The sequence below is a fragment of the Manis javanica genome, chromosome 9 (genome assembly GCF_040802235.1).
Source record: "Manis javanica isolate MJ-LG chromosome 9, MJ_LKY, whole genome shotgun sequence".
NCBI classification, from domain to species: Eukaryota; Metazoa; Chordata; class Mammalia; order Pholidota; family Manidae; genus Manis; species Manis javanica.
In genome coordinates, this window is record NC_133164.1 from 75,069,757 (window position 1) to 75,095,964 (window position 26,208).

Below are 26,208 nucleotides of genomic sequence, written 5' to 3' on the forward strand. Positions count from 1 at the left end.
CCAAATTTAAGGTTAAAAATTCTTTTACCATGTGTTGAACTCCACTCCCTTTAATGCTATTTTGTTCTCCAATATCAACTCATACCTAAAGGCACAGAGTAGTCCAGTAGAGGTTTAAAGTTGATACGGGGAGTGTTGCTCTACACGGTAGGTGCTCAGCTTTCATCTCATGGGAACAACATTGTGAGAAGACAGTACATGGGGCACCCGGGGCCCTGACTCTCTGCTTTCTCCCATCTGCCTCAGTTTTGTGATGGTCAACAGCGTTGCACTGGAAGGGGACGGCTGCACCATTTGCTCTGAAGCAGAAGCTGAGCTCATCGAAATCTCTCACAAGCTGAACTGCTCCCTAGAGGTAAGGGACCATCTGAGGATGCAGGTGCCTTCTGTTGTGACGCACTTGGCGTATCTGTATATCTGTCTTCTCCCTCTTCCCTTCCTCCTATTTGTTAAAGGCTGTTCACTGCCCTGTCCTTGCCCAGCAGGGACCCCGCCCCAGCCCCTGTGGAGATGGGCAGCCGCTGCCAGCATCGGCCCCTGTCCTGCTGCAGGTGAGTGGGGGAAGGTCACTGCGTATTTGGCAGGACCACCCAGGGTCTCATCGAGTCACCTCTGACCCCTCTCATTCCCACAGCATTACCCGCTTTACCGGAGAAGCGACGCCAACTGTACTGGGGAGGACGCAGCACCTCCAGATGAAAAGGACGTCCCCTTTAGGGAGAGATACGACGTGCTTTCCCGGGAGGCTTCGCAGAAGGTTATCCTGCAAGGGGGGGCGAAGGAGGGGTGGGCAGGCATGTGACTCTACAGTCACCCACCTGGACCCAGGGCAGGGCTTCGCCGTGTCTCAGATTTCATGACCCCTCTGTAAATCCACTTCTATTTCCTAGTCTCAAGTTATTAATATTCTTGGCTGTTCTTTTTTCAGTTTTTCCACCAACTTAAATATATTTGGAAATGTGAATGGAACTTCAAAGTTCAATTTTTAGGGACTGAAATGAGCTCTCTTAAATATACATATATATATATTTTAAATAAAAAATATATTTTATATATTATCAGTATATCGTAATAATCATATAATATTGTAATATATAGAAAATATGTATACATTTATAAAAATAAAATGTAATTCAAAATATAACATCTGGGAGGAGAAGAGACTCTCCCTAAGCCTGGACTTACTTTTGGTTGAGTCTAAACAAAACGGAAGGATATTAGGGAAAAGGGAAAGCAGACCTATCAAGCAGGGATCTCCTATTTGCCTTTATGAGATGAGCGGGGCCTGCTTGGCTGGCTGCTGGGCACTAACCCCGTGCTGTCTCGTGGGCGGCAGCTGCTGTGGTGGCTGCAGCCACGCCTGGTCCTGAGTGGCCACACGCACAGTGCCTGCGAGGTGCTCCACGGGGCAGGCGTCCTCGAGCTCAGCGTGCCGTCTTTCAGTTGGAGGAACAGAAACAACCCCAGCTTCATCATGGTATTGTGAATGTTTATTTTCATCTGAAAGCTTTCATAAGTACTTAAGTCAACATAGTAATCAACTATTTAATTGCTGCAATATGTAAAAATAGACAAAAGCCATAAATAAACTTCCCCCACTCCACATGAACAGTTTGATAGGCTGCCCCCCGTCCCCGCATCTCTCTGGGGACGAATAAACTCAGCATTATTCCTGGAGGGGCGGGGGAGCATCTTACAGAGGGCTTTATCCTTCAGGCCAGTGGCGCCCTCTAATGTGAGGCTGTGTATGTTCAATTTTCTAAGGAAACTGGATCATCTCTTCAGCACCTGTACTCAGTCATCTTGTCTGATTTTCTCACATGCCAATATGCTCTGGCAGGAAAATGCTACATGCTTGTATAGGCTGATTAAAGATGGTGTTTCAGTTAGTGACCGCCTAATGTTTCAGCTCTTTTCATTTACCCATGGGCTCTCACATCCAGTTCATAATGCTTCTATGTCAGGTTCTTTTATTTCATAAAAAGAGGGGGAAACCATTAGGTTTTCAAATTTAAAGTAAATGAAAACCTTCCTCCACTTTCATCTCACCTAGCAGAAATGTCTACAAAACAAGGCTGTGCCCCCGAGTTTCAGGTGAGGGGAGCCACTTCTCTGCCCTACCTGAGGAAACCAAGGCTGCCTTTCCTCTGTTATTTCTCAATTGGGCTTGTTTGGCACTGTGCCTGGAGCTGTCATTGCAGTGTTAGCATTCTCTTTTCCTTTTCAGGGCAGCATGACATCGAGAGAGTATGCTCTTGTCAAGTGCTACCTCCCCTTCGAGAACACAGTCCTGATCATATACTGTGGAGCAGCTGCATTCCTGGTGGTCCTCATATTAGTTCACTGTGGGCTTCTAGCCTCACCTTTTGTTTCTGGTTGGAAGCTGCTCAGAAAATTTAAGACAGTGTGAAGAGCAGGAGACCTTTTGCAATTAGTAAAAAATATCAAAGACAACTCCAGTCAGTGCTCATCTGAGATGAGGCCAAAGGTGGCTGTCTTTGTGCACATCCTAAAAATTCTAAATCACTGATGCACAGTACTGTAGAATAAATAGTTGATTGTATTGTTCTCATGCTATAAAAATGGAACATGTACTCTACAAGTCTGTTTTCTCATTTTATCAAATATATGTATAATCAAAGATGATATCTGTACAATATGTAAAAGCTACCAGTGTCATCACTTGCATGCACTTGCCAGCCCTTCCCTCCCCATGACAGGGCTGGCAGCCCTGGAACACACTTGGGATTATATGTACACAAACATGGGCTTGCTTCTGTGCCCCTTTGAAGTGGCTCTCAAATTCCTATATATTATAAAGATATTATAAAGCTATACACTTGAAATAAAAGTACAGATACTATAAGCAGGAATATATTGTTTTCACAGACTTTTGTACTTCTGTGCTAAATTAATGGAACTGGATTTTTAGATACATGTAATTTTCTCTCCATCAGACCAAGTTGTTAAATCTGAATTTAATGCTTGTCAGGGATCAAATGAAACTGGAAACATGGACTAGGAAGTAGCTTTGGTATTTAAAAATAAATGTGTCTTGATAGTTTAAAGCCAGATAAAATGTATTCCTTTTGTTTTTTCTAAGAGCCTGGCTCTTAAATGAAACTTTAAAATAGGAAGTTTAGTAACGAATTATTGAGTAATGCATATAACAAAGTACAACTTCATTTTTTGTATGTGTGGGGTGCATCTTTTTAGTTTTTCTTCACATTTTACTTTGAAAATACAGTGGAAACTGAAAATAATTTCTATTTTATAGGTCTTATTTCAGATGAAGAGTTTTACAAAACAGTTAAGGATGAATAATGAAAATTCAGAAATAATGAGATAAAATATGTGTTTGTTGCATTGACTGTCTATAAAGTTGTCATTCTTTTATCGAAAAGTAGTTAAATCTGGATGCATTTATAAAAGATTATAAAATTCTGATTTAAAGAGCAAAGTTTAAAATATTAAACAAAGAAGAACTAAATGGAAGTTAATGAGTAATGTTGGTTAAGCTGTCACTTCTGGATTCATATTGTTGAAATATAATTTCAGACATCTTTATAGATAGGTTATCTTTGATCTAAAGCAACTCTCCTCAAAGCTGTGGATGTAGATAGAATCTGAAGCATTACCACTACAGTGATTCTTGCTTTCTTGATATTGCTCTGTACCCTACTTTTGAGGCTGTGTTTGCAAATCTGTCCAGTGTGAGTATAGTCAAATATTTTGACTTTGTATTTCAGATAAAGGTTTTGTAATATTTCTTCTTCAATAGGCAAATGAAGATGCTACCCTTTGACTCCCCTAGGCCAGACACACACTTTAACACTCTTTTTCCTGCTATTTGTTTACAGTGGAACCAGTGGTCAAAAGCTTTGATAAGGGAATGGTTGACCTATTCCCACTTAGGGAACTTGTAAAAGTCTTTAGCAAAATAATTGAGAAACATTGTCTGGAGAGAACGAAAGTCCTTGGTTCCCTGAAAGAAGCTTGTGATGTGGTTAGGGCTTTGCCTGTAAGACGTGTATTATATATAACCTGATAAAATATCCTAAACTCTACAGATAACCATTCATTCCTTTTCAGAGCAAGCAGCAGGTAACATTGACTTTTAGCTGTTCAGCACAATAAAAACACACTTCTTTTACAGGTATAGCCATAATCAAGGCACAAAGATCTACAAGGATTTTTCTTTAGTAGTTATACAAAATAATATTACATTTTGAGGTCTGTACAGTGTAAACCAGCAATAAAACAATAAGAAAAACAATATATTAAAGGAACTATCACCCACGCATTGTGAAAGCCTAGAGAATTATTTCTAGACAGGACATACTTTGCAGTAGTGAATGCGGTAGGTTTCTGCTTAAATGTAAAAGGCTCAAAGGAGCACTGATTCAAATGCCTGAGGCTGACAGTGACTCTAAATATGACTGAAATGGGGTTTCTCTCCTCTGTGTGGCTTAGGGTGTTCCCTAAGTCTTGGGCCAAGGTGGATGAGAAAGAGTGGCCACTTGTTTGTCTGTAGCTTCATAAAGCTAAAATCATAAAGGGTGTGGCTTTATGTATGTATGCCTCTATGATCATGCTTAGTAACTTGGGAAAAAGTGTGTTTCTCCCGCCAATCAAGTTCTTGATGAGTCAATAAATCACAGAATGAATGGATGAAAGGGGCCCTCACCCAGAGCCATCACTGCAGTGTCTCCCAAGGGAGAGTGTCTGCAGTTACACAGCCTACTGGGGGCAGGCAGGCTGTGGAAGGTCCCGTTCATTGAAAACAAAAGCTACAGACCAAACCTGAGGGGAAGAGAGGTAGCCAGAGGCTTGGTGGTTACACTCAGAGTCGGCACAAAACAGGACAGACAGCAGCTGGAAGAAACTGGGAGTTCGTTACTCACTACCACAGCTGAGGGCCAACAGACAGGCAGTCCTGGAATAAATGTTGTACCCGGCAGGGCTGCCAGGCAGGCAGTAAGCAAGACAGGGTGCCGGCTACCTCCTCACAAGAGTTCGTACTGTTTGAGGTGCATCCTCTGGATGATGTCACGGCAGTCGTTGAACACTCTGCGGATATTCTCCGTGTCCACAGCGCAGGTGAAGTGAGGGTAGCAGTAATGCTTGCCGTCACCTGTTGCTGTGCTGATCCTCTGCAAAAAGAGAGCTGCTGTGTTGGGGGCCCGGGCCACTTTGCCCAGGAATGTGGGAATGCTGCCCCCACCCAACTCATTCTTGGAGAATTCAGGCAACACTTTAGTCAAAAACAAGAGGATTTGGGGTTGTATTTGTTTGACATAGAACAGTTAGCTATAGGGAGCGCTGAGATACTGAACGTGCTGCTGGAAGCCCAAAGAACCTCAAGCTTGCCTCCTGCCCATGGAAGCAGAGTTCATCGGAGAGAGGGCACACATTTACAGACAGCCGCTGAAAATGGAATTCAGGGGAATTTTTCAGAAGTGAAAGTCTAGACTAGGGCCTTCCAATGGAACTTTCTACAATGAAAATGTTTTCCATCTGCCATGCTAATACAATAGGCACTATTACTAACTGATGGAACAGACTGCCTTTTTAAATTGTATTTAATTTTAATGAATTTAAATGTAAATACCCACACATGGCTAGTGGTTCTGTATGGATAATGCCTGTTACCCAGGCACACTGCCCACACTCTCCTCCACCACAAAGAACTTCAGTCTTTCCAGGGGTGCCCCCTGGTTAGCAGTGGAAGGGTCATGGGTGTTCTGAGAAAAAAGTGCTCTCTGGCCAAACTAGGAAACACTGAATTCAATGTCATCAGTCATGATTCATGAGGACATCTTGGAGTGACATGCTAATTTGCATCAGTGGGGCAGTGTCAAGAGAGGCTGTCATGGGCTAGATTGTGTCCGACATTTCCTATGTGGGACTCCTAACCCCCAGCATCTCACAGTGTGACTGCATTTGGAGACAGGGTTTTTAAAGAGTTAATTAAGTGAGGTCATTGGAGGGGTCCTAATCCAGTAAGATAGGTGTCCTCATAAGATATTAGGACACACCATGGAAAGCCATGTGCAGATACAATGTGAAGGCACAGTGACAAGTTGGACATCCACATGGTAAGGAGAAAGGCTTCAGGGGAAACCAATCCTACTGACACCTTGATCTCCAACTTCGAGCCTCCAGAACAATGAGAAATAAATGTCTGTTGCCTAAGCCACCCAGTCTGCAGGACTTTGTTGCAGCAGCTCCAGCTAACTAATGCTGAGCTCTTTTCATTGTGCCTGCTGGACTCCCTGCATGTCCTCCTCATCCCACCACACCCACGCCTTCTTTTTCTGCAAAGTATCTTGGGAAACAGCAACTGGAGAAATGCTGGGACTCTGCAAGGGTATAATATGTTCATCAGGGTATGAAACTCCTCCTAGGAGGAGAGACTTATTTTTAGCAATAGTTGAGTTTGTTTTGAGCAATTAAAAAAACAAGATGTTTTTAAACTTATAGATACTGAAATGTGTAGGTTTAGGTTACATGTTTTTCAGTCCTAAAGCACCAGGTGAAGTATGTGGCCCACACAGAGTAAGTGTGTAGTGAATGAATGAAAAATAGGCTTGCTTCTGTAATCATCTGACTAGTTTGTCTCTGCCTGGAACAGCAAAGATGGAATGGAGTCATTACAAAGGTTGCTGAAGTTTGCAAACTTCAGTTTAAATACGCTGACTTTCATTAAAATTGTAGAAGCTTGTCAAGGAAAGCTGGGCAGTTCCAGACTGCCTGGCTGGGTCACCCGGCTGTTGCCCTCTCTTAGGAGATAATGTTCAAGATGGAAGAAATCTGAGGGAGCTCATAAAGTACTAGGAAGATAGCCTGGAAAACATGCAGGCTTCTAACTGATACCATGGGTATCAAAGTTCAGGGTGCCAACTCAAGCTCACTGCCTTCTGCTTTAAGGGTTTGGTGACACAGGCCCTGGAGGAGACTTTGGCCCAGGTCTGCACATGGGCTTTCAGGTGGTTTCCAGTTTGAGGGACAGGCTTGGTTGAGGTAACTGGCAGGACATATAGGCTACCACTGGCCCTCCCTCCTCCTGGCTCTCTCCAGTATAAGTTCCTCCTGTTTTGGGGATGGTCCATACTCCCCTCCCCATCACCCATGTCCTGGTGGCAGCCTCATCTTCGTGTGACGCCATTCCAGGAGGACACTTGCTCAGCATGTGGCCCTTCTCAGAGGGCTTCTCCTCACTGCACCTTCCTCTCTCCATTCACAACCTTCACTCTGCACCTGCCCTTGGGGTCTGCATTACCAAAGTTACTGTTTCACCTGAGCAAGATGTGCTCTCGTCCAGATTAAATACTGATAAATAACTATTTGTGCAACCTGTCCTGGTGGCTTTCTAAGTCTGTAGTTTGGGGGTTCAACTCAAAACTCAGATGGATCATTGGCCCAAATTCTTCAATAAAGAATGTAAGTCGATCCCTATGCCTTTATTTCCCTGATTCACAAACTGTATACAAGCCATATTTTGTCCACTGATTAAAAATAAAAGGTTTCTGCCTAAGGTCTGAATGGTGGTGGCATGCCTGTTTATTCTGAGGAGTATGTAGCTGTTTCTGATCTTTAAATGCCAATATGCACTCTTAGTTAATTTTTAGTTCTCTTAAGGATGGCATTTTATGGAACACTTTTTACGTATTTTATTATTGCATGGTCTTGCAAGATACTGTGCCTTATTGATGAGATTCAAAGTGTGCATTAGAGGTCTGACAGCAGAACCCTGCCTCATTTTATTTACACAGCATTTCCCACATTTATTCATTACAGAGCTACCCTTAACTTCCTGGGGAACACTGAGGTGTCTTACCCTTGTTACTTTCCAACTGAATACGGGATACAAGAGGTGACCAGCAGGGGGCATGGTGGCGAGGGGGGTCTACAACCGTCCTGAGGAGCCTGGCTGAGGACCTCACCCCCATACCACGCACCATCTCTGCTGCAGGCAGGCTAAGATTCCCCGTTCTCCAGAAGCACACAGTGCCCTTTGCTGTTGGGTGCTACTGGGAACATGCCTTTGGGTGTGTCTTGGCATCTAGTTTCTAACTAGTAAAAACCTGTAGCCAGTTACATACTGTAGGTTATTCAAAAGACAAAAAAATTATCAAGTTGAAGCAAATGTGACAAAATTTTACTGATCGGTCAGTTTGGGTGAAGAGTATATGGGAGTTAGTTGTACAATCCTTTCACTTTTTATGTAAGTTTGGAATCATCTTAAAATGAAAAGCAGAAAGAAAAGCAAATGTCTGAAACTGAGCAGGCCCATTTTCATGTTAGCCTTTGCCTTGGGTGTTGGATGGGCATGAGGGTTGCTCCACTGTGGGTGCACGTGGCTGAAGGATGCTTTCCTTTTTGGAAAATACAAGTGAACTCAGTCCAGTGGGGTTCTGTGCCATCCACTGGGCCTGGGCACAGTGGGAGGAGCACTGGGCCCCCTGTTCTTGCTTGGAAAATGTGTGACTTCAGGTGAGGAGTCTAACTCTGATCTCAGTGCACTCGGCTGTGGTGGGAAGTTACAATACCTTCTCTCATCTCCTAATTTGGGGAGAGATTAAATGAGGTCGTGAACGGGTGACTAATTTTCAAATTGAAAACAATGATATAACTCAAAGGTGGTAGGAAAACAAAGGTTAATAAAATTGCTTACCAAAAACAGATCCCGGATAAAGAATTTAGCTCTGGTAACTTTGGGATCTTCTCCTGCATCTGGTGTTGCTGAAGAAATTACAAATGGAATTTTATTTGATTAATGTCAAATGAGGATATAACTCTATTGAAAATACAAAGGAATTACAAGGTGGACGGCTGTACACTCATAGCATTAGAAGGCATGTGTGGCTAGGCAAAAAGCCAAAATGTAACTTTCATTTCTCTCTTCTCCCATATCATTTTAACAGTCTGACTCTGATAAAACTTTTTTGTTTTTGGTGGGGGGGATAACTTCCACCTAAATAAAACACCCATCAGCCCTGCAGCTGTCTCCCCTCAGAGCTCCTTGAGGAGCAAGGCAGCCATGGCCTTCAGGGAGCTGGGCCCAGGCTCATGGCTGTGGTTGTGCCATGGCTATGCTCTCGTCCCTTAGCCCCACTCTTGGGAAGTGCCCCTCTCCCCCGTTCCTACCACCGACGCAGCATTTGGAGCCCCTGCCTGAAATCAGCTGCAGCCACCACTCTGACTTTAGGCCCTCCTAGAGAGTTTTTCCCGTGCCGATTCTAAATTCATGGGATTGTTCAATATTTCCTGTGACCCTGTGAAATTTATTTCCCTAAAATTTGGGCTTCTCGTCTGCATGCTGTCATCCTTCCCTTCTCTGTTGCAGCTGCTATGATTACACCATTACTCCCATGGAGCAGGTGGTGGGGAGCTCTGCAGGTGCTGAATCAGCCCTCACCTGGAGACCTGCCAGGCTTGGCCCAGGCAGGTGCCTTTGCAGGCCCGGGCAGGGGGAGGGGAGCAGCAGGGGGAGAGCACAGGTCAGAGTGTGTTGGGGGAACACAGTGTTGCTGTGGGTTCGGTGGGTGGCACACAGCTTTGAATACTTCCTGGCCTGGCCTCAGCTTGTGTGAGAGGCAGTGTTGGTAGGGATCATAAGCAGGGTTGTGGTTGTGATTGAGAAAGGTGACTTTGGCAGAAGTTCAGAGAATGTTCTGGAAAGTTGTGTGACCAGAATTGGGGAGCCTGGGCCGGAAGCTGCTCTGATCATCTCCCCAGCTGAGAAGAGGGGAATGAGGGCCAGGACCAAGACTGAAGAGGGAAAGCGGGAGGAGCATGTGGGAGCTGGCCTTTTGGAGGTAAGCCCCACAGAACTGGAGTGCTGACTGGACAGAGGTGAGGAGATGCAGGACTGGTCACTGGAAAAAGGTAAAGAAGACTCTGCTTGCTGGGAGACCCATAATCCAGCAACAGAGAGGCAACCCGCTTGCCCTGTCATTTCCCTCGGCCTCAGAAAGTGCACCATGGGCAGGCTGAGGTTAGTGCAAAGATGATGGTGGATTCTCTCAACATCTTGGCCAAAGTTTCTAGGGAAGTCCCATTTATTCTGCTTTACCTAGTTTGGAGTCAAATTTTAAGAAGCAGTGGTACAGAAACACCTCTTATGAGACTCTGGTGGCCCAGCATGTATGAAAACCTGAGTAGCAGCCCTGGAAAGGGGGCTGCTGGCACCTCTGGGTTTCCCAGCAGACCTGCCTGGCTTTAGCTGAAAGACCTACATCCCAGGAAACCTCCCTACTCTGTCGGTCCCCACAACAACACACTGATGGCAGCCACCCTAATGGAAATCACCAGTGTCCCAGGCAGAGTCCTCGCTGGAGACAAGAGATATAAACATGGTTGCAGAAAGTGGGCTTGGAAATGAAGGGGTCAAAGCTGCCTTGCCCTTGAAGGCACCACCTGAGTGACTTTGAACAAGGATCTTACCTCTCTCAGTCTCATATTCCCCAGGAAAACATGAGAATAACAGAAACTCCCAGTGGGGTTACCGTGAAGGTCCACGTGAAGGGCTGACACAGGGTCACAGGGTCCAGTTCACAACAGACCCAACTGGGGCACCAAAAGCAGAGCTTACCCCAGCAAATGACAGTCACACCCAAAACTCCCTGTCTCCTACTGCACAATGTGAATGCAAAATCAAACTCTGAAGTATTTGCAAATGGAATAATAAATAGATGTTTTAAATGCTCTAGTAATTTAGGGTGGGGCAGTAGGTGAGAGGGTTGATTTCAATTAATTGAATTTCCTAGATCCATCATAACTGTTTGAATTAGTAGTACAAGGCTATTGAAAGAACAATTCTTTGCCTTAATTGGGAGAAACTTGTTCTGAAATCTTACCATCTTCGGGAACAGTATAATTTGCATACTCTGGGAAATAGTCTTCAATTTTTGATTTCCCTGCCAAGACTTTTTCTGCCAGCATATCCTGTTTGTTTAAGAACAGGATGATAGAAATGGTCCGTAGCCACCTGAAAAGCAGAAATAAACATACAAAATTTACATCCACTAGTACATGAAAGTGAAATTATTTGGCAAAATGGCCATCTTTCTGAAAATGTGCAGGATTTAGAATTATTTGATATGTCAATATTTTGGCCCCCTACTCAATCTGCAAGCAAGACAGTTTTATCATGATAAACAAACAAATATAAACAAAATTGATTTAGCAGTTTAGCACTTCCTAATTCATCTTCACTGGGGATATACATTTACTGGTACCAAAGCTTAGATTTACTTATGTAATGAAAACACCTGGATTTTTGTAGTGTGGCTTATTGATAAAAGGGTCAGTGAACTGGAAGAAGTTAATGACGACAACAAAATACACGACTCATCAGCATGACACAGGACATAATCTGCAGCTGGTTTGGCTCCTCTTGCCTTGCCTGCCTCTGAACAGGTCTGAGGAGCTCCAGGTGTGCGGCCGGATGTTAATCAGATCTATGTCTAGGGCGCTGCCTGAGGGAAGGGGAAGGATGGAAAGGTTCTCTTCTCTCTCATTTAATAGATGCTAAGAACTGGCTCAGGACGAGTACCACCAGTCACTACTGCCCCTTTGCCACAGTAGCAGTTTCAAACATGATTATGCCATGCTCTTGAACTGTCAGGATCTTAGAGATTATCTAGTGGATGTTTCAAACTGGTACTTGCTAAATGTTATAAACAAAACCAATTTTGAACCCTAGTCTTTCAAAACAGAGATTTCAGTTTTTTTTACAAAGCACTATTGCAGCTTCAGCAAAGAATACTCCCCATTTTAAGTATGTCTATACAAGAGAGGGACTAAAAAAGATACTTTTTATGGTTTTGGATTTGTCAGTAAGGGAAGAATGAATATATCTGTAGAATAAAAATTAAACTGAGCTGAGGGGTAGTTTTAAGAAAAGACAATTTGCAATCCAGTGGTGAGACTGAACTATTATTTTTATAACCTGTTGTTCCAAATGCTTTCAAAGAGGTCCAGGGACTCTCTCAGCCTGTTGGTGTTGTTATCTTCCCGGATCACCATGTTGTAGCTACTGCAGGCCGCGACATAAATGATAGCAGTGACGTCTTAGTGGGAGCAGAGAGAAAAAGGGAAGCATCTTAATGAGACAGTCATTGTGGGGTTATGGAAAGTACACATCCAACTAGTACTCATTTCCATGGAAGTTTTCATTCTAGGATGGTAAGAATGACTTAAATAGACACTGTGTGCATGACTGGTTGTTTCAATAATCTGCCTGAACAGAAGTCTACCCATATTAGCAAAAGACAAATGTAAATTTGGGATGCTTAAATTCCTTATTTATGAGACTCAGATTTAAGGAATCGTATAGATGACCTAAGTCAAAGCTATTTGAACATAGTAGCAGGAGTGGGCATGGGAATTCATCCCCATTTCCTGGAGAGAGCATAGAAATCACCGTTAAAGCACTGGATCCATTTTCTTCTCTCATCTCTCTGGCCACCAACATCAAACATACTGTGGAAAGACAACAGGATGACAGTTATTCGGGGGGCAAGGAGGCAAGGGTGCCCTTCTGTGCTTCCCTCCTCTGCTGCAGGGCCTGAGCTCTGTTCCCTGGTGACCAAGGCCGACTGCTTGGCACCCCAGGTTCTGCACCATCTGGCCCAGCCTGGGTGTCCACCTGTTATTCTTTGGGTTCACAGCCCTTGCCCTGTGGTCTGGGCTGGCCTGGCCCCTCTTGGCCTGCACCACATGGCCCTCTGCCTGAGAGGGTTCTCCAGTTGCAGTTTCTCTGTACCCACCCAAATGCCCCCATCCTTCCCACCTTCTCAGGTATCTCTGACTCTCAGATTTCTCCCTTCCCTAAACTTACCATGTTGTATAGACCACACAGACTGTATTTACTTGGCTGAAAAGACAGAGATGCTTATTTGCTATTATGCTTTTTGGAGCCCCCTGGCCCAAGGGCAGGAGGCCAGGCTCCCTGACCCTATGCCCATCAAGGCCCAGTGGCCAGCAAGGAGGGCTTCCTGCCCACACCTCTGTTGCAGGCTGTGCTCTCAAAAACACACTTACTGAAAGTTTACTTTGTCCACTTGGAATCGAGTCTCAAAAATCCCTGATGTCAGAACTCTGCATCTGAGAAGGTCCTGAGTGCAAGAAGAGAGAAGCAGACCAAGTGACATCGCTGTTCTTCAAAATGAGAGCCCTGGATGCAACCATTATAATCAAGTTTTTCTCCCATTGTATGAGAAACAATAATCATTAACAGTTTAGACAGATGTTCTCTGTCTCACCCCCACCCCACCCCAAGAAAGTCACATCTAATGTACTGCTTTGGTTTTAGAGATGGGATAGGTGCACTCTAATTTTCTTCGGGAACTTTTTCTTTTATCACTTAAGAGTATATCCCACTGACTGTCAAGCATCTGACAGCCACATCACATGCTCAGTGCTCTGGGAACAGACCTGCTCCAGGTTCAGAACACGCACAAAACCAAGGCAAACATGGCTCTGCATTCACAAGCCACTGAGTTTCTGGACTGGATGCTAGTTAATTTTAGATTTACTGCCTCTTCTCTGCATATTTTTATTTGCTCTAAGATAAAAGATGATGTGGTCCCAAGGGGATTAGAAAGCCATAGTTTTACAAAGCTGTGTCACTTACACATTTGTCAGATGCTAGGGACATTCTGATGTTAAAATGAAGCAGCCACTCTGCAATGATTCTGGAAGATGGGAGGCCCTCCTCCCATCTCAACCTGATAAGAAGTATTCAGGACAGCCTCAAGGGATTGACTCAAGACTAGGAAGGCTTGATCACTCTGTCAGATAATTTTGAGCTCTTGGGAATCAACCTCAGAGAAAGATGGGCTTCAGGGCAAAGACAGGAGCTCAGACTTCCAAGGGAGGCAGAGAAGTGAGAGCCTTCAGAGGGGCCCATGGCCAAAGCCCCTGAATCTCAAGGGATATGGACTTTGCAGGAGCATTGGAGAGGCAGTTTGCATGGAACCCCCTAACTTTTTTGGTGTTCACCAGCTCTAGAGATGTCTGGGTGGCTCCTAAGCTGAGCAACTCAGGTTCTCCATGTCTGTGCAGACGCTGGAGGGTCAAAGGTTCGGGGGCCATGGAAGGTCCCTCTCTGCTCCTTATAAGCCTGCTGTGGGGCACCTTTCTCAGTCACACCAGGACTATGTGACTCAGACCAGGGCAAAGCAGAAAGGGCAGAGTTTATGAAGCTGGGGAAGTAAAGGCTTCTTTTTCTGCTGACAGCTCCAAGAGGAATGGGAATTGCATATTCCTACTCCACAAATGAAATCACTTCAGTACTGGCAATTTAGTAATCTAGTAAGCTTTAAACAGGTACATCAGGGGGTGAATTACAGGGTGTGGTAAGCACACCATATCCGGAGACAGCACAATTTGCACGTAGTAGTTACTTTAAGGACTTTTCCCTTAACCTACTTTTAAATGATCACTTAGTAATACTGGCAGTTCCTCTACCTCACACGTTTCTGATGGCTTTGCTCACGCTCAGACCTCACATACCTGGTCTGTGGGTGTGTAGTCCACCAAGCTGACGCTGTCAATTCTTTCCAGAAAGCTGCAAGGAAAGCCAGCACATGCTCAGAAGTGCTCTCTGATGACTTTTCCCCTGGGCCATGGGGCAAGGTCACGGGATACTCACACAAGCACAGGCCAACAGGGGCACTTAGAGAGCTGAGGTGGTTCCCACCTTCTTTCCTGAATATGTGTCTGCCTGGATGGCACAGCATCCCTGACTGAGGGGCTAAGTGAGGGATGCCTCCTTTTCTTTTTTTTTTTTCTTTTTCCAAATTCTGGCTTCCTTCTTCCCTCTTGTGTACCACTGTGGGGTTGGGGGTGAGGAGGGGGCATGGGCCTCCCTCCAAGACTGAGCTGGTAGAGGAAAGCCATGCTGCAACATGAGAGGGGGAGGTGAGAGATGTGCTCTTAGTGTAATAATGCCTAATGAGATGCTAGTGACATGTGAGTGTGCATGGTGACAGGTTTACTCTGTGGGGGTAATAAGCCCAGTCCCAGCAGTCCACTGTGTTAGGCCAACCATGAAAGAAGTGAGGGGGAGGAAAGGAGATCACAGTATCTGCGGGCAGAAGCAGCCAGGGGTCCTGTAGGCACCTCTCTGCTGAAATGCCTCTCCCACCTCCCCTCTAAACTGGCACCCTGTCCATCTCCATGCCAGACTCGCTTTATTTTCTATATAGCACTTACATTTTTACATTTGTTTGTCTGTTTATTATAGTCTCTTCCTCCAAAATGTGAGACCCACAGGGCAGGTCTTTGTCTTGTTGGCCCAGGTATCCCCAGCACCTAGCACAGGCCTGGCCCTGCATATTTGACTGATGAATGCACGTCTGCTTCTTCCTCTTCCCTCGGCTGGAAGAGCTAAGTGAGCAGGTACCTAGAGGCCCAGCCCGCAACAGACACTGGAGATTTTTAAGACACAGGAAGACAGGACTGGTTAGCTGTGAGCAAGGGACCACTTGTGGAGAGAGGGGCAGCAGAAGCTTCAGCAGGGGAGAGCATGAGAGGAGCTGGCGGCCCTGAGGGCCCATGGGGTCCTGGCTGTGGGTGTCCTGTGCCCAGGGTGAGGCTCCCTCTGGGAGGAGGGAATGTCACTGAGACAGGAGGGATGGAGCCCAGCCTCCCTGCCTGTCCATCCCTGGATCATCTGGTTCCCATCACTGGGTAGCTTAAGTAAAGCCATGCTCAGGCCTTTCTCCAAGCCCCAGTGCTTGCTGGCGTTTTGCATCATGCAGGGGACGTGTCACCACCCCATCTCCACATGCTCCTCCCACTAGCCTACACAGCAGGCTTTCACTGCAGGCAAAAGTGAGGTCAAAGACACAAGACCACTCAGTTCCCTTGGCCATTCTAGCTCGTTTCTACAACAGAGCTAAGCCCTCAGTGGTTCCAAATGGTGGCCTGGCACTGGGGTGACATTTTGGTGGCCCTCCATCCATGCACCTTTGATTTGGCACAAGGCCCAGCTGCTTCAGAACCTTAGAGCTGCAATAAGAGGCCTCATGGCAGGTGAGCCACAGGTGGAATGTAGGAGGGGCAGAAGTGGCTCAGCTGGTATCAGGGATGTCCTTTTAGAGACAGGAAGTGATGAGGAGTGCCTCAGGAATGAGGTCATTTCAGCTGGAAGATAACCACAGGGAAAGTGGTTGTGGCGGGTGGTGTCTGGGCCTGCACTGCGTGCCATCTGCCCTGGGTGTGGTCAAAGAAAGTCACCTATTCCTGGAGAAGGACTGCAGTGCTATGGTCAGGTGGCAGGCTACTGGGAAGCCAAAGGGACCCAGATTGGCCGCGGCCTCTCTAGAGCAGGCACAGCACACCCAGCTAGGTGAATTGGCCTGGGTGTGGAGCTGGTACCCAAGGAGGAGGAGTTTGGATAAAGTGCATACAACCTCAAGTGGCACAGGAGGTGACGACCCAGGAGTGGAGAGAGTGTGGAGACACAGGAGGCCCCAGGGAGGGGAGGGCCCTATCTGGGCCCAGGCCTGGTTTGAGAAGTACAGTGCAGTTTGGCTCAGTCCTTGCTGGCCTTGAATTGGGTGGAGTGGGGAGCACCTTGAACACACACTGAGGTCCTGGCCGTCTAGCAGGAAAGGAGCAATGAAGAAAGATGAAGTAAGAGAGGTTTCTGCTCCTGGAAAGAGTGCTCTGGCGGGCCTCAGCAGGGGGGATGAGCTGCTTCCCTGCCCACCTTGGGGGCGACAATAATTTGATTCAGAAATTTTGTCCTCTCGGCAGGAGTCGTATGATACTGAGCATGTGATACAGAAACCAGTCGCCCCTGGTGAACAGAGCTGGAAGGAACTGAAAATTAAACGAAATATGAAGCCTTGGCTATAGTTAGAGTTTAGGAAGCAACCAATTTCAAAGAGGATGCAGATAGGGTGAAGGTGGGTGGGTGAATTTATTCAGATGGTAATTAAGTAGTATAAGTAGAAACAATGAAATGTGGTTAAAAAAACACATCAAAAGTTCTTGACAGATGTGGTTAAAGACAGCTTTCCAAAGGAAGCTGTGGGAGTACCTCTGAACATTATTCAAAGTGGTTTTGGGGTGCAGATAACAGAGGCACAGGTGCCATCCCTAATCTCCAGGATGGAAATCCAAAGTTCCCCTGGCTCTGATGCTCACTGATTTTAGTGAGACCTGAGAGGCATCCAGGAACATTTCCAGGAGTATCTTCTGGATTGTTACTGATGTTGAATGGTATTTTGAGTTCACAGATTTCAAGTTTGTGCAATGAAAATTAAATGTGAGAACTACCCCCGAATGTGAATATGTTCCCCAGTTCTTTGAAAAAAATCTAAGGAATAAGGGAATAAAATAAAAATTCATAAATTTCTGCCAGCTATTGGCCTTAATCTTTGGTTCAGTCAGCGTAGCTTCCAGCAATGTTGTAGAAGTCCTTCAACATGGTGGTCCTAAGATTAATACATATACAGATGAGGTTTATTAATTTCTCATCTGTTGTCTTCTCCCTGGCTAAAACAACTTGCAAGTCACAGAGTTCTTAAGGGCATGGAGTTCATGGTGAACAGTAGAAGAGGAACATGAGATCATGAGAAGTGAAAACTGTTAAATGCCTTTAGACAGCTGGATCTGAGGGAAAAAACAACTAAATTTAATTAAAATGTATTTAAAATTATTTCTTTTGTGAATAATGTACCAAGTTGGAACTGTCAAAGCAAGTAAAAACTCTTCACGGTGTATTATAGCAATTTACTTCATGATGCTTATAAAATACTGTGGAGAAAAATGTTACCTATACAGAGAAAAAGAACCTGACAGCTCTAGTGTGCAGCAGAGTTAAAATCCATGCTACTTAAAAGGTCTTCAGACCAGTAACAGTGGCAGCATCTGCAGACATGGGGGATTGGGTTTGCCCCTGAACCACGGTCCCCAGGTGCATCTGTGGCCCATGCGAATCAAAGTTGGAGAAGCACAGTGCCTTTTCCTCTTTATTTTATTTTATAATTATTTTTTGTATCATTAATATACACTTTCATGAACACTGTGGTTACTAGATTCCTCCCATTATCAAGTCCCCACCACATACCCCATTACAGTCACTGTCCATCAGCATATTAAGATGCTATAGAATCACTACTTGTCTTCTCTGTGTTATACTGCCTTCCTAATGTCCCTCACCCTACATAATGTGTTAATCATAATGCCCATTTTTCCTCTTATCCCTCCCTTCCCATCCATCCTCCCCAGTCCCTTTCCCTTTGGTAACTGTTAGTCCATTCTTGGGTTCTGTGGGTCTGCTGCTGTTTTGTTCCTTCAGTTTTTTCTTTTCTTATACTCCACAGATGGGTGAAATCATTTGGTACTTGTCTTTCTCCGCCTGGCTTATTTCACTGAGCATAATACCTTCTAGCTCCATCCATGTCGTTGTAAACGGTAGGATTTGTTTTCTTCTTATGGCTGAATAATATTCCATTGTGTATATGTACCACATCTTCTTTATCCTTTCATCTACCGATGGACACTTAGGTTGCTTCCATTTCTTGGTTATTGTAAACAGTGCTGCGATAAACACAGGGGTGCTTATGTCTTTTTCAAACTGGGTTCCTGCATTCTTAGGGTAAATTCCTAGGAGTGGAATTCCTGGGTCTTTTTCCTCTCTTTTTACTGCTTGCCCTACTCTAGGCTCTAATCTCTTTTCACTGGGACAATAGTTTCTGCTGACTCATGCTCCTCAGGGTAAAGTTCACACTTAATCTGGCCCCAAGCCTTTGGCAATCTGTCCCATCTCCTCCTCTTCTTGATGTCGAACCCTGTGCTTCTGTCAAATCCCCATGTAGTTTTTGGCCTCTCAGACCTTTGTGTAATTCCTATTTTTTTTTTCTTTGAAGCCCTGGATTAAACCCTACCTCTTCCAAGAAGCTAATTCTAACCAGCACAGTGTAATTCCATTCTCCAAGTACTGTTTCATGATTTGATTGGCATGCAATAGACGCCTTATACTGTGATCTGCCCCCTTTTTAAAAGTTGAGGCATAAAGTACATAAAGCATGACTTTTTTACATCTGTATACACTCAGGCCCATTTTCTTTTGGTGTATGCCTTACTCCCTAACACTTCTGAGAACTGTTTAAGGCAGAAGCATGTCTTTTACTTCTAGAAAGAAGCCTGAGAGCCAGCACTGATAGACTTCAGTCTAAATCTTTTTGTGTATTCAGTCATTCTGAATAAATACTGCTGAATTGTTTGTCCTGATGTTATTCTGGAGGCAAGAGGATGTATAAACTCCTGAGAGCAGGAGCAAACATTTCAACTTGGAGAATGCTATTAAGTGCTTCTGAGGACATATAGTGGAGCTCTGGCCGAGTCCCCATTGCACCCACTGCTCGTTGTCATCAGAGCTCTTGGCACGAGGACTGAGGGAGAGCCCCCAAGGGAGGTGTGCATTCATGGCGATGCTACCGGGAGCTAACTGAGCGGGGTACCACACCAGGCCCAGCAACTGTGACACACAACTGTTTGGTCCTGCTTTATATGAAACTTCCACCTACTTTTAGGAAAAAGAACCTAGGTAAACCAGTTTGCTAGTCGAGTCAGTTGATCAAAAGAAAAACAAAATTAGAGGGTCTGTTCCTCAGTTTGTTCAATGTTCACTGGCCAATAGCTTTTTGTCAATAGTACAAAGGTCTTGAGGTTTGAATTTTGACTACAGAGACATGTCCAAGAGGGTGTTATGTATACTACAGAGGAGGAATCTGGAACATAAGGTCCCTCACTTCTGCTTTATGGTATGAGATGGTCTGGCTGCCTGAGACTGTGTTCAGTGAACAAGGTTATCAGATGGGTGCTTATTTTAGGTGGCTCTTTTCCAAATCAATGACAGCAGGGTAGGCACACAGTATCCAAGCCTTACAGCATGCCTATGCACCTTCAATAAGAAACAGCTTTAGTAAGAATGTTCTCCAACAGTGCACGTATCGTCACAAATGAAATAAATGACATTTCATAAAATAAACTAATAGTTACTTCCAACTAAATCCATGTTGGGAACCATTTGAAGGCAGGAAAATAAAAAGGATAAAAAGGAGTAAAAATTACACTAGTACTTGCATGGAAGATTAACTATTTTTTTGGTATGTTTCACTTGGATCCTTTTATAAATTCTATCTTTAGCCTAGGGAAGTTTCAATATGAGGAATAATCTTGTTGCCATAAAGAAATTATTACAGTAAAGGAGTAACAGCTAGGGCTTCTAGAAATATATATGAATATTCCATGCTAACCAAACAGGAATTCAGCTGGTAAGGGTGATTTTGGAAACATACTGTGCTTTCTGAACCAAATCTACCTGAATCCTTTTCTCTTAAATAGCTTTTTAAACAGGATGAACACTCATATGCATTAACATGCAGTTTAAAATGATTTGACAAAATTCTGTGGTTTACATTTCAGCATTTCATGAACCGCAGAAGGGGGAAATAATTCATGGGCCTACTATGCTTTGGAAAATAATATTTATGGTCATAAAAATGTACAATTATAATTTGAAATGAACATATTTTAAGAAAGTTCTAGCCTATACAAGCATTGTTTAATCTCAGAAAATATATTAATTTTGGTGGGAATATTTGGACTATAAAAGGGTGTTCAATTTACCAAAGGATTCAATATTAAGCTATTTTTTAAGTTGTGATTATTTTTTCCAGTCTAAAGAGGGGTTAAGTCACATGCTGTACATATACACAGCTGCTTCTGTGCAACTATGTGGATAAAAAGAGACACCAAAAGGGGCGAGTTCTAGAAAGATGCAGGACAACTGACAAATACGTAAGACTTGGGAACATCCAGTCAGAAATAAAGAGCCTTAGATATAAGAGTCAGTCTTCATCTGCATACATACACCTGTTTATGAATCTTTCAAAGGGCTTGGAACAGTGCCTATACTTATTTTCTGAAACACTAGAATTCTCTTATGGAGAAATCTTTTGGTGAAGGAAAGGGAGGATTTAAAATATCCTTAAGTATTTAACTTGGGTTAATATACTTGCCAAGGCAAAACCAAGTCCTTATTCTCTGTCTTGAGTCTATGAGAAAGTCGTGGCTACAGGCATTACTTTCAGGCAGAGAATACACACTGCCATTCCACAAGCATGGAAAGGCAGCACAACTGGCCTCTAGCTTTGGAGGGTCAAGCCTGCTATCCAACCTCCATCTTTCCTTCCCAGACTTCCAGGTGGCACCATGTATATTCAAGTTACTTGCATGGCGAAGACATGCATAGTAAAATATTCCAACTTACATTTCCAAGGTTTTAAATTGTTGCCTTAAAAGGCCAAAAAACCCCACAGGAAACAACAAAAAAATACAAATAATTATAACTTAAACACCGCAGTTCTAATTTTATTTTTGTATTTTTGGTTGTTAAAACCTACAAATACATGGTTCCTGGGCTTTCTCAAACCAATCAACAGTTCCTTTGGCAATGTTAGAGTAATGTGACTGTCACGCTAATGAATGTACTTTGTAAGATAAAATAAAAATTTTATCTATTTAAAAGTGTTGAAATACGAAAATAACAAAATGAATTCTATTGAAAGAAACTGTCAAATGTTAAACCTTGCAAGTCTTTTAATTAGCTCGTTAGTAAATAAAAAATATAAATAAGCAAACTTAATTTTTCCTTCTAGTAAATGGAAGTTATGTGGCATTTTTTTCCAGTAAAGCTAACTACCACTCCAGAAAAATTTAGAACGTAAACAAAGTATTATGCAAGAATGTCCTACGGTAATTTTAGTGTATGTTATAAGAACAGATTAATAGTCAACTGTAGTCTCGATTTGGGGGCAAAATACAAAGGATAACACAGAAATAGCACTATCCATTAAATAAACTTAATGAGGCGCTGATGGCCCTGTAATCAAAGTAATCATTCTCCTGTAATTTTTACGAACCATGGGGCGATTTTACGTATTATATAATTAGGCCCAATTAAAAAAAACCCTTCAATTTTGATGGTTCAGTTAGAAAACGAATACACAAGAACTAGAGTTTTAACGAAAAATTTTAGAGAAAGATTCATACCAAATTAACTAGTTTTGTTAAAAGGCGGCTATAAAAATACACATCATCACAAGCTATACAGAACTTTAAAGTCCAGTTAAGAGTGGAGAAAGGCTGTAATTTCTTAATGTGAGAGCACTGTAAACCCACAGATAGAAGAAGCATCTTAAGAGCATTTCAGCATTCTGGCACGTTCAGAGTTTCTAGTGAATAGTATCTCTTAATATACAGAGAGCATTTCAGAAGGTGGCCACGGCCAGGAAACCTGAGTGGGTTCTGTCATCACACTTGATCCCGAAGGCGGGCCAGTCTCTGAGATAGTTCATCCTGCTCTGCCGAGGCCACACTCGTGCCCACAGAGCCCGTCTGCCCCTGCGGCAGCTCCATATTGAGGTCTAGGCCGGCCTCGTCTGCCATTTCCTGGAGCAGCATATCCACTTGGTTCTGGGGAGTGGTCAGAGTCGTCGTGTTACTCATCGTGTCTTCCATTTGCTGCGTCTGGACGTCTAGCGTCTCAAACTGGTGCTCGAATTTGTCCATCAGGGCAGAGATTTTCTCCAGATTCATGGTCTTCAACGTCGCATCCATCGACTTAACCACACCGGCCATCGACTTGGTCACCTTGCCCATTGTCACCGCTGTCTGGACTCTAGCAGCCACCGCGTCGACCCGCGCACTCATTCTCAAGAAATTCACCGCTTGGTTCTTCTGGCGAATGGCATTTTCGGCGTGTATCCTCGCAACTTCCATGTTGCCTTTCTGAATGGCCTTCTTAATTTTGGCCTTTTCGGCCTTTTCCTCCTTGTCGCATTTTTTGGCACTCCTGCTCAGTTCCTTGGCCGCGAACTTTAGGTTGAACAAGTGTTTCTCCATGTTGGACATGGTCAGACGGCTCCTTCGGGTCGGCGGCCAAGGCCAAGAAGGGAGAAGGGCAAGCAGAAGGAGATAGGTCCGTTCCCGGCCGCCGCTCCTTTGTTTTGGTCCCACTTCCTGTTTCATTTGAGCGCGGCGCAGGCGGTGACGTCAGAGCTCGGCGCCGGAAGGCGGGGCCCGCGGGACGACGGCCGCGGGGGCGCCCCAGAGGCGGGGCTCGGGCGGTCCTCGCAGACCCGGATGCTCCCGCGCTGGGTGCTACGCGGCTTCCCTACGCCGAATTCCTTCCAGTTTTAAACACTGGTAAATTCACAATAATCAGTGTCCACGGGCATTGTCGTAGGAACTTAGGTACCCAAGTGGACGGCTGTCTACAGCTACACGTAAAGATTATCCAAACTTCAACTTTGCCTTAAGGTTCCGGCCAGAGGGTTAAAACCAGCAAATTGTCAGCCAGGTCTGCAGACTAACACTTTATTTGCACGAGTAGCTTCCACTTCGTCAGGGGAACCTGAAACCGTGGATCACTAATATATCAAAACAAAAATATAATTCTCTGACTACAATTTCGGATAGAGACCTGTGATACCCTCTTACTGCAATGGGCGAAAGTACCTTCAAATCCGTAGACCACCACATTTATAGTGTGGCTGGAAGTTTAGCTTATAGATAAATTGCCAGCAACTATCACCTAAAAATCCTTCTGTGGTTTAGTATTAAAAAGACCCATCTTTTGTGACATGATTCTATTTGATATTTTATAAATATCCAAGGAACTTCTCTCGCATTTAAGTTTGACAGGCTAAACTGTCACTTTAAATTATGCAGGCAGAGAGTGGTGAAATACTGAGACCGCACCCACGTGGCATACATCAAAATCGTCACCATGTATTACACCCTTTAAAAATGCAGGCTTTCCAAAGGCTGCAATGTGTGTGGTGGCTACTTCATTTTAGAAAGATTCCTTATACAGCAAAAACACAATATAAGAAAGCCCAGTCAGCCCTAATGAGCTAGTTTGAAAATGAAAGCTGAGAGCTAATTGTGCTTAGACATAATTTTAATCCAGAGTTCTACCGTCCCTTTGGGCCTCCTCTGATCTCTTGACAGCAGTCTTGCACCATAAATTAAAGGAGTGTTGGTGTTACATGCACCTTCCTGCATAACACAGTTCTGATTATATCACTTTTTAAGAAAAGCTTAAAGCTTTTCCCCCAGCATAGAAACATATTGCAGTACTGAACAGCTGCCTGGCTATCTAGTGGGAAACAGGTCATCCTGCAGACAGTTGTGGATGGAAAGCAATTTCACAACTACAGTCTGGGGCAAATGGAAGGTCGCCAGGCTGGGGATGGGGCTGCTCTGCAGCTATTTGGAAGCTGGCTCTTCTCACATGACTTTCGAAAAAGAATTTGAACAACTGGTAAGTTAAAAATAGTTAATATGCACACTAGGCAGTAAGTTTTGCTGCATATTAAAACCTTCTCTGTCCTCGTCTTGGAACATCTCTGTGTGCAATGGAAACAGATCATTAGAATCTGGGAGCCTCCCCAGGTGGTGGAGGGAAACAGCTTTTGCATCTCTGTTGCCACTCCTGGGAGCAGGTGTGTGCAGCTGACACACTCATGTCCTAATCGATGCTGTGTTGGATCTGCCATAAGACACAGGTTTTATATAGGATCATGTTGCAGTTAGAGTAAGCTTAAGGAAGTTCAGTGGTTTAAAATACTGATGGTCATAGAAGAGACTACTAGTTATAAGAACCACATATTCTGTATTCTGAGAACCACTTTTAAGTGCTTTCAATTCAATTTACCCAACACTATGTACACAAAAGAAGGAGTCATTGGCAATTACTGCCCATGTAATGCTAATTTCTTTTAGTCAGGGAAGAGCTGCAATTAAACTTTTGAGCCAAAATATAAAGATTTGTTAGTTTAAGCCAGTATCTTTAGTTAGGAAGCAAAATAGCATTAGAAACCAAGTATACCCTAACTCAGTGAGTCCTACTAGAAATACTTGAACATTTCCATTTAGAATGTAAAAAATTTTATAACAAAACAGAATTATCATGTATATGCTTCTATAATGCACTACTATAGCATTCAATTTTCTCTGAGACAATGAACACTTGTGGTCTAAAGGAGGTCAAAGACATTTTAAAAACAGATGTTAACTTAAAATGGTTTTGAACTAAGTCATCAGATATGAGATATCTGAACTAAAATAAAATGGATATGCATTCTTGTACTATTTGATGGAGTTGAACTAGAATCTCCCAGCTCATGCCTGTATTCTACAACTGCTGGGTTCAAGACTTGGGGATGAACAGTATGGGGGATAGAAAGTAATTGGCAAATGTGATGTGTTTATAATGTTCCATGAAGCAGAGGTGTTTACTGTTCCCAGAGCTGCTTCTCAATGCAAGGTCCTCCACCTCCGGGGCACAGAGTTACTAGGTGGCTTTCCTGATCAACTTGACCAGAAAGACATTCTAGCAGAGATTTCTTTTTCAGAAATCAGGAGGCTATCCTGGGACATGTCTAAATATAAAAAATCCTAGCCAAGATAAACACGTGGAAAACAAGACTTAACAGTAAACCTTAGTTATACTGCAGGAGAAAGAAAATGTATTTTTAGAGTAGGTTAGGGGTTAAAAGAAAATTTGAAGCTCAGTGAATTTCAACTTACATTAACATGCAAGATGCAAATTCTTTGGTGTCATTTACATGAAGTAAAGTAAGGAAACACAAATTGCATTCAACATGGCCCCTGCTCATTGGATGCGCTCTGGTGCCTCCTCTTTCTGCAGTGGCCCTCCACGGTGTCCCACTTGCCCGCTGGTCACCCCATCCCTGCTAGGTCCTCACGAGGGTGAATGGTAAGAATGCTAACTATTGAGATGCATGTGGTCAACCAAGTGTGGGGAAAGGAGGTCTGCGGACTTCCAGATGAAGAGCCTTCTAAGAGCGGTGTGCCACGGGGGGCTGGCTCTATTTTCAGAGACCAAATATATGGATTTATTCAGATCACACCACGTGTCAGAGGAAGTCCTAGAATGGGAAACAGACCTTCAAGTCTACATTCACCTCATGCTGAGTTTCTTATTTAAGAGATCTGAGATGTCATTAAACGTGTTCAGTTGAGGGCAGTAAAATTTTTCCTTTTTTGGAAAAATGATTTATTAAGTCTTGCTGGTTTTAGAAGAGGATATATTTAGTCACTCCCTATATCTTAGCAGAGAGTCATCATAGCAAAGATTACCCTCTCAGC

General features: G+C 43.9%; 3 protein-coding genes across 12 annotated transcripts in view; 1 reads left to right on the forward strand and 2 right to left on the reverse strand.

Moving 5' to 3' along the window:
• The window catches only part of MPPE1 (metallophosphoesterase 1), a 33,154-nt gene extending 30,560 nt beyond the window's left edge, over window positions 1–2,594 (forward strand). For 6 of the 8 annotated variants that reach the window (XM_037001019.2, XM_037001017.2, XM_037001018.2 and 3 more), the window contains 5 exons: window positions 247–355; window positions 483–551; window positions 635–757; window positions 1,337–1,477; window positions 2,228–2,594. In XM_037001019.2, coding sequence (XP_036856914.1) covers window positions 247–355; window positions 483–551; window positions 635–757; window positions 1,337–1,477; window positions 2,228–2,410 — 625 coding nt within the window. In that variant the 3' untranslated portion in view covers window positions 2,411–2,594. The remainder of the gene's footprint in view (window positions 1–246; window positions 356–482; window positions 552–634; window positions 758–1,336; window positions 1,478–2,227) is intronic. The other 2 variants (XM_037001021.2, XM_037001022.2) reach the window with 2 other exon arrangements.
• The window catches only part of GNAL (G protein subunit alpha L), a 136,008-nt gene continuing 111,268 nt past the window's right edge, over window positions 1,469–26,208 (reverse strand). For all 3 annotated transcript variants that reach the window (XM_037001013.2, XM_037001014.2, XM_017673352.3), the window contains 7 exons: window positions 14,524–14,578; window positions 13,051–13,124; window positions 12,431–12,489; window positions 11,957–12,077; window positions 10,863–10,993; window positions 8,678–8,745; window positions 1,469–5,153 (listed from right to left, as the gene is read on the reverse strand). In XM_037001013.2, the coding sequence (XP_036856908.1) occupies window positions 5,007–5,153; window positions 8,678–8,745; window positions 10,863–10,993; window positions 11,957–12,077; window positions 12,431–12,489; window positions 13,051–13,124; window positions 14,524–14,578 (655 nt within the window). In that variant the 3' untranslated portion in view covers window positions 1,469–5,006. The remainder of the gene's footprint in view (window positions 5,154–8,677; window positions 8,746–10,862; window positions 10,994–11,956; window positions 12,078–12,430; window positions 12,490–13,050; window positions 13,125–14,523; window positions 14,579–26,208) is intronic.
• CHMP1B (charged multivesicular body protein 1B) lies at window positions 20,410–23,070 on the reverse strand. Its single transcript, XM_017673353.3, has one exon. It carries the CDS (start codon window positions 23,059–23,061, stop codon window positions 22,345–22,347), a length of 717 nt encoding a protein of 238 aa, XP_017528842.1. The 5' UTR covers window positions 23,062–23,070; the 3' UTR covers window positions 20,410–22,344.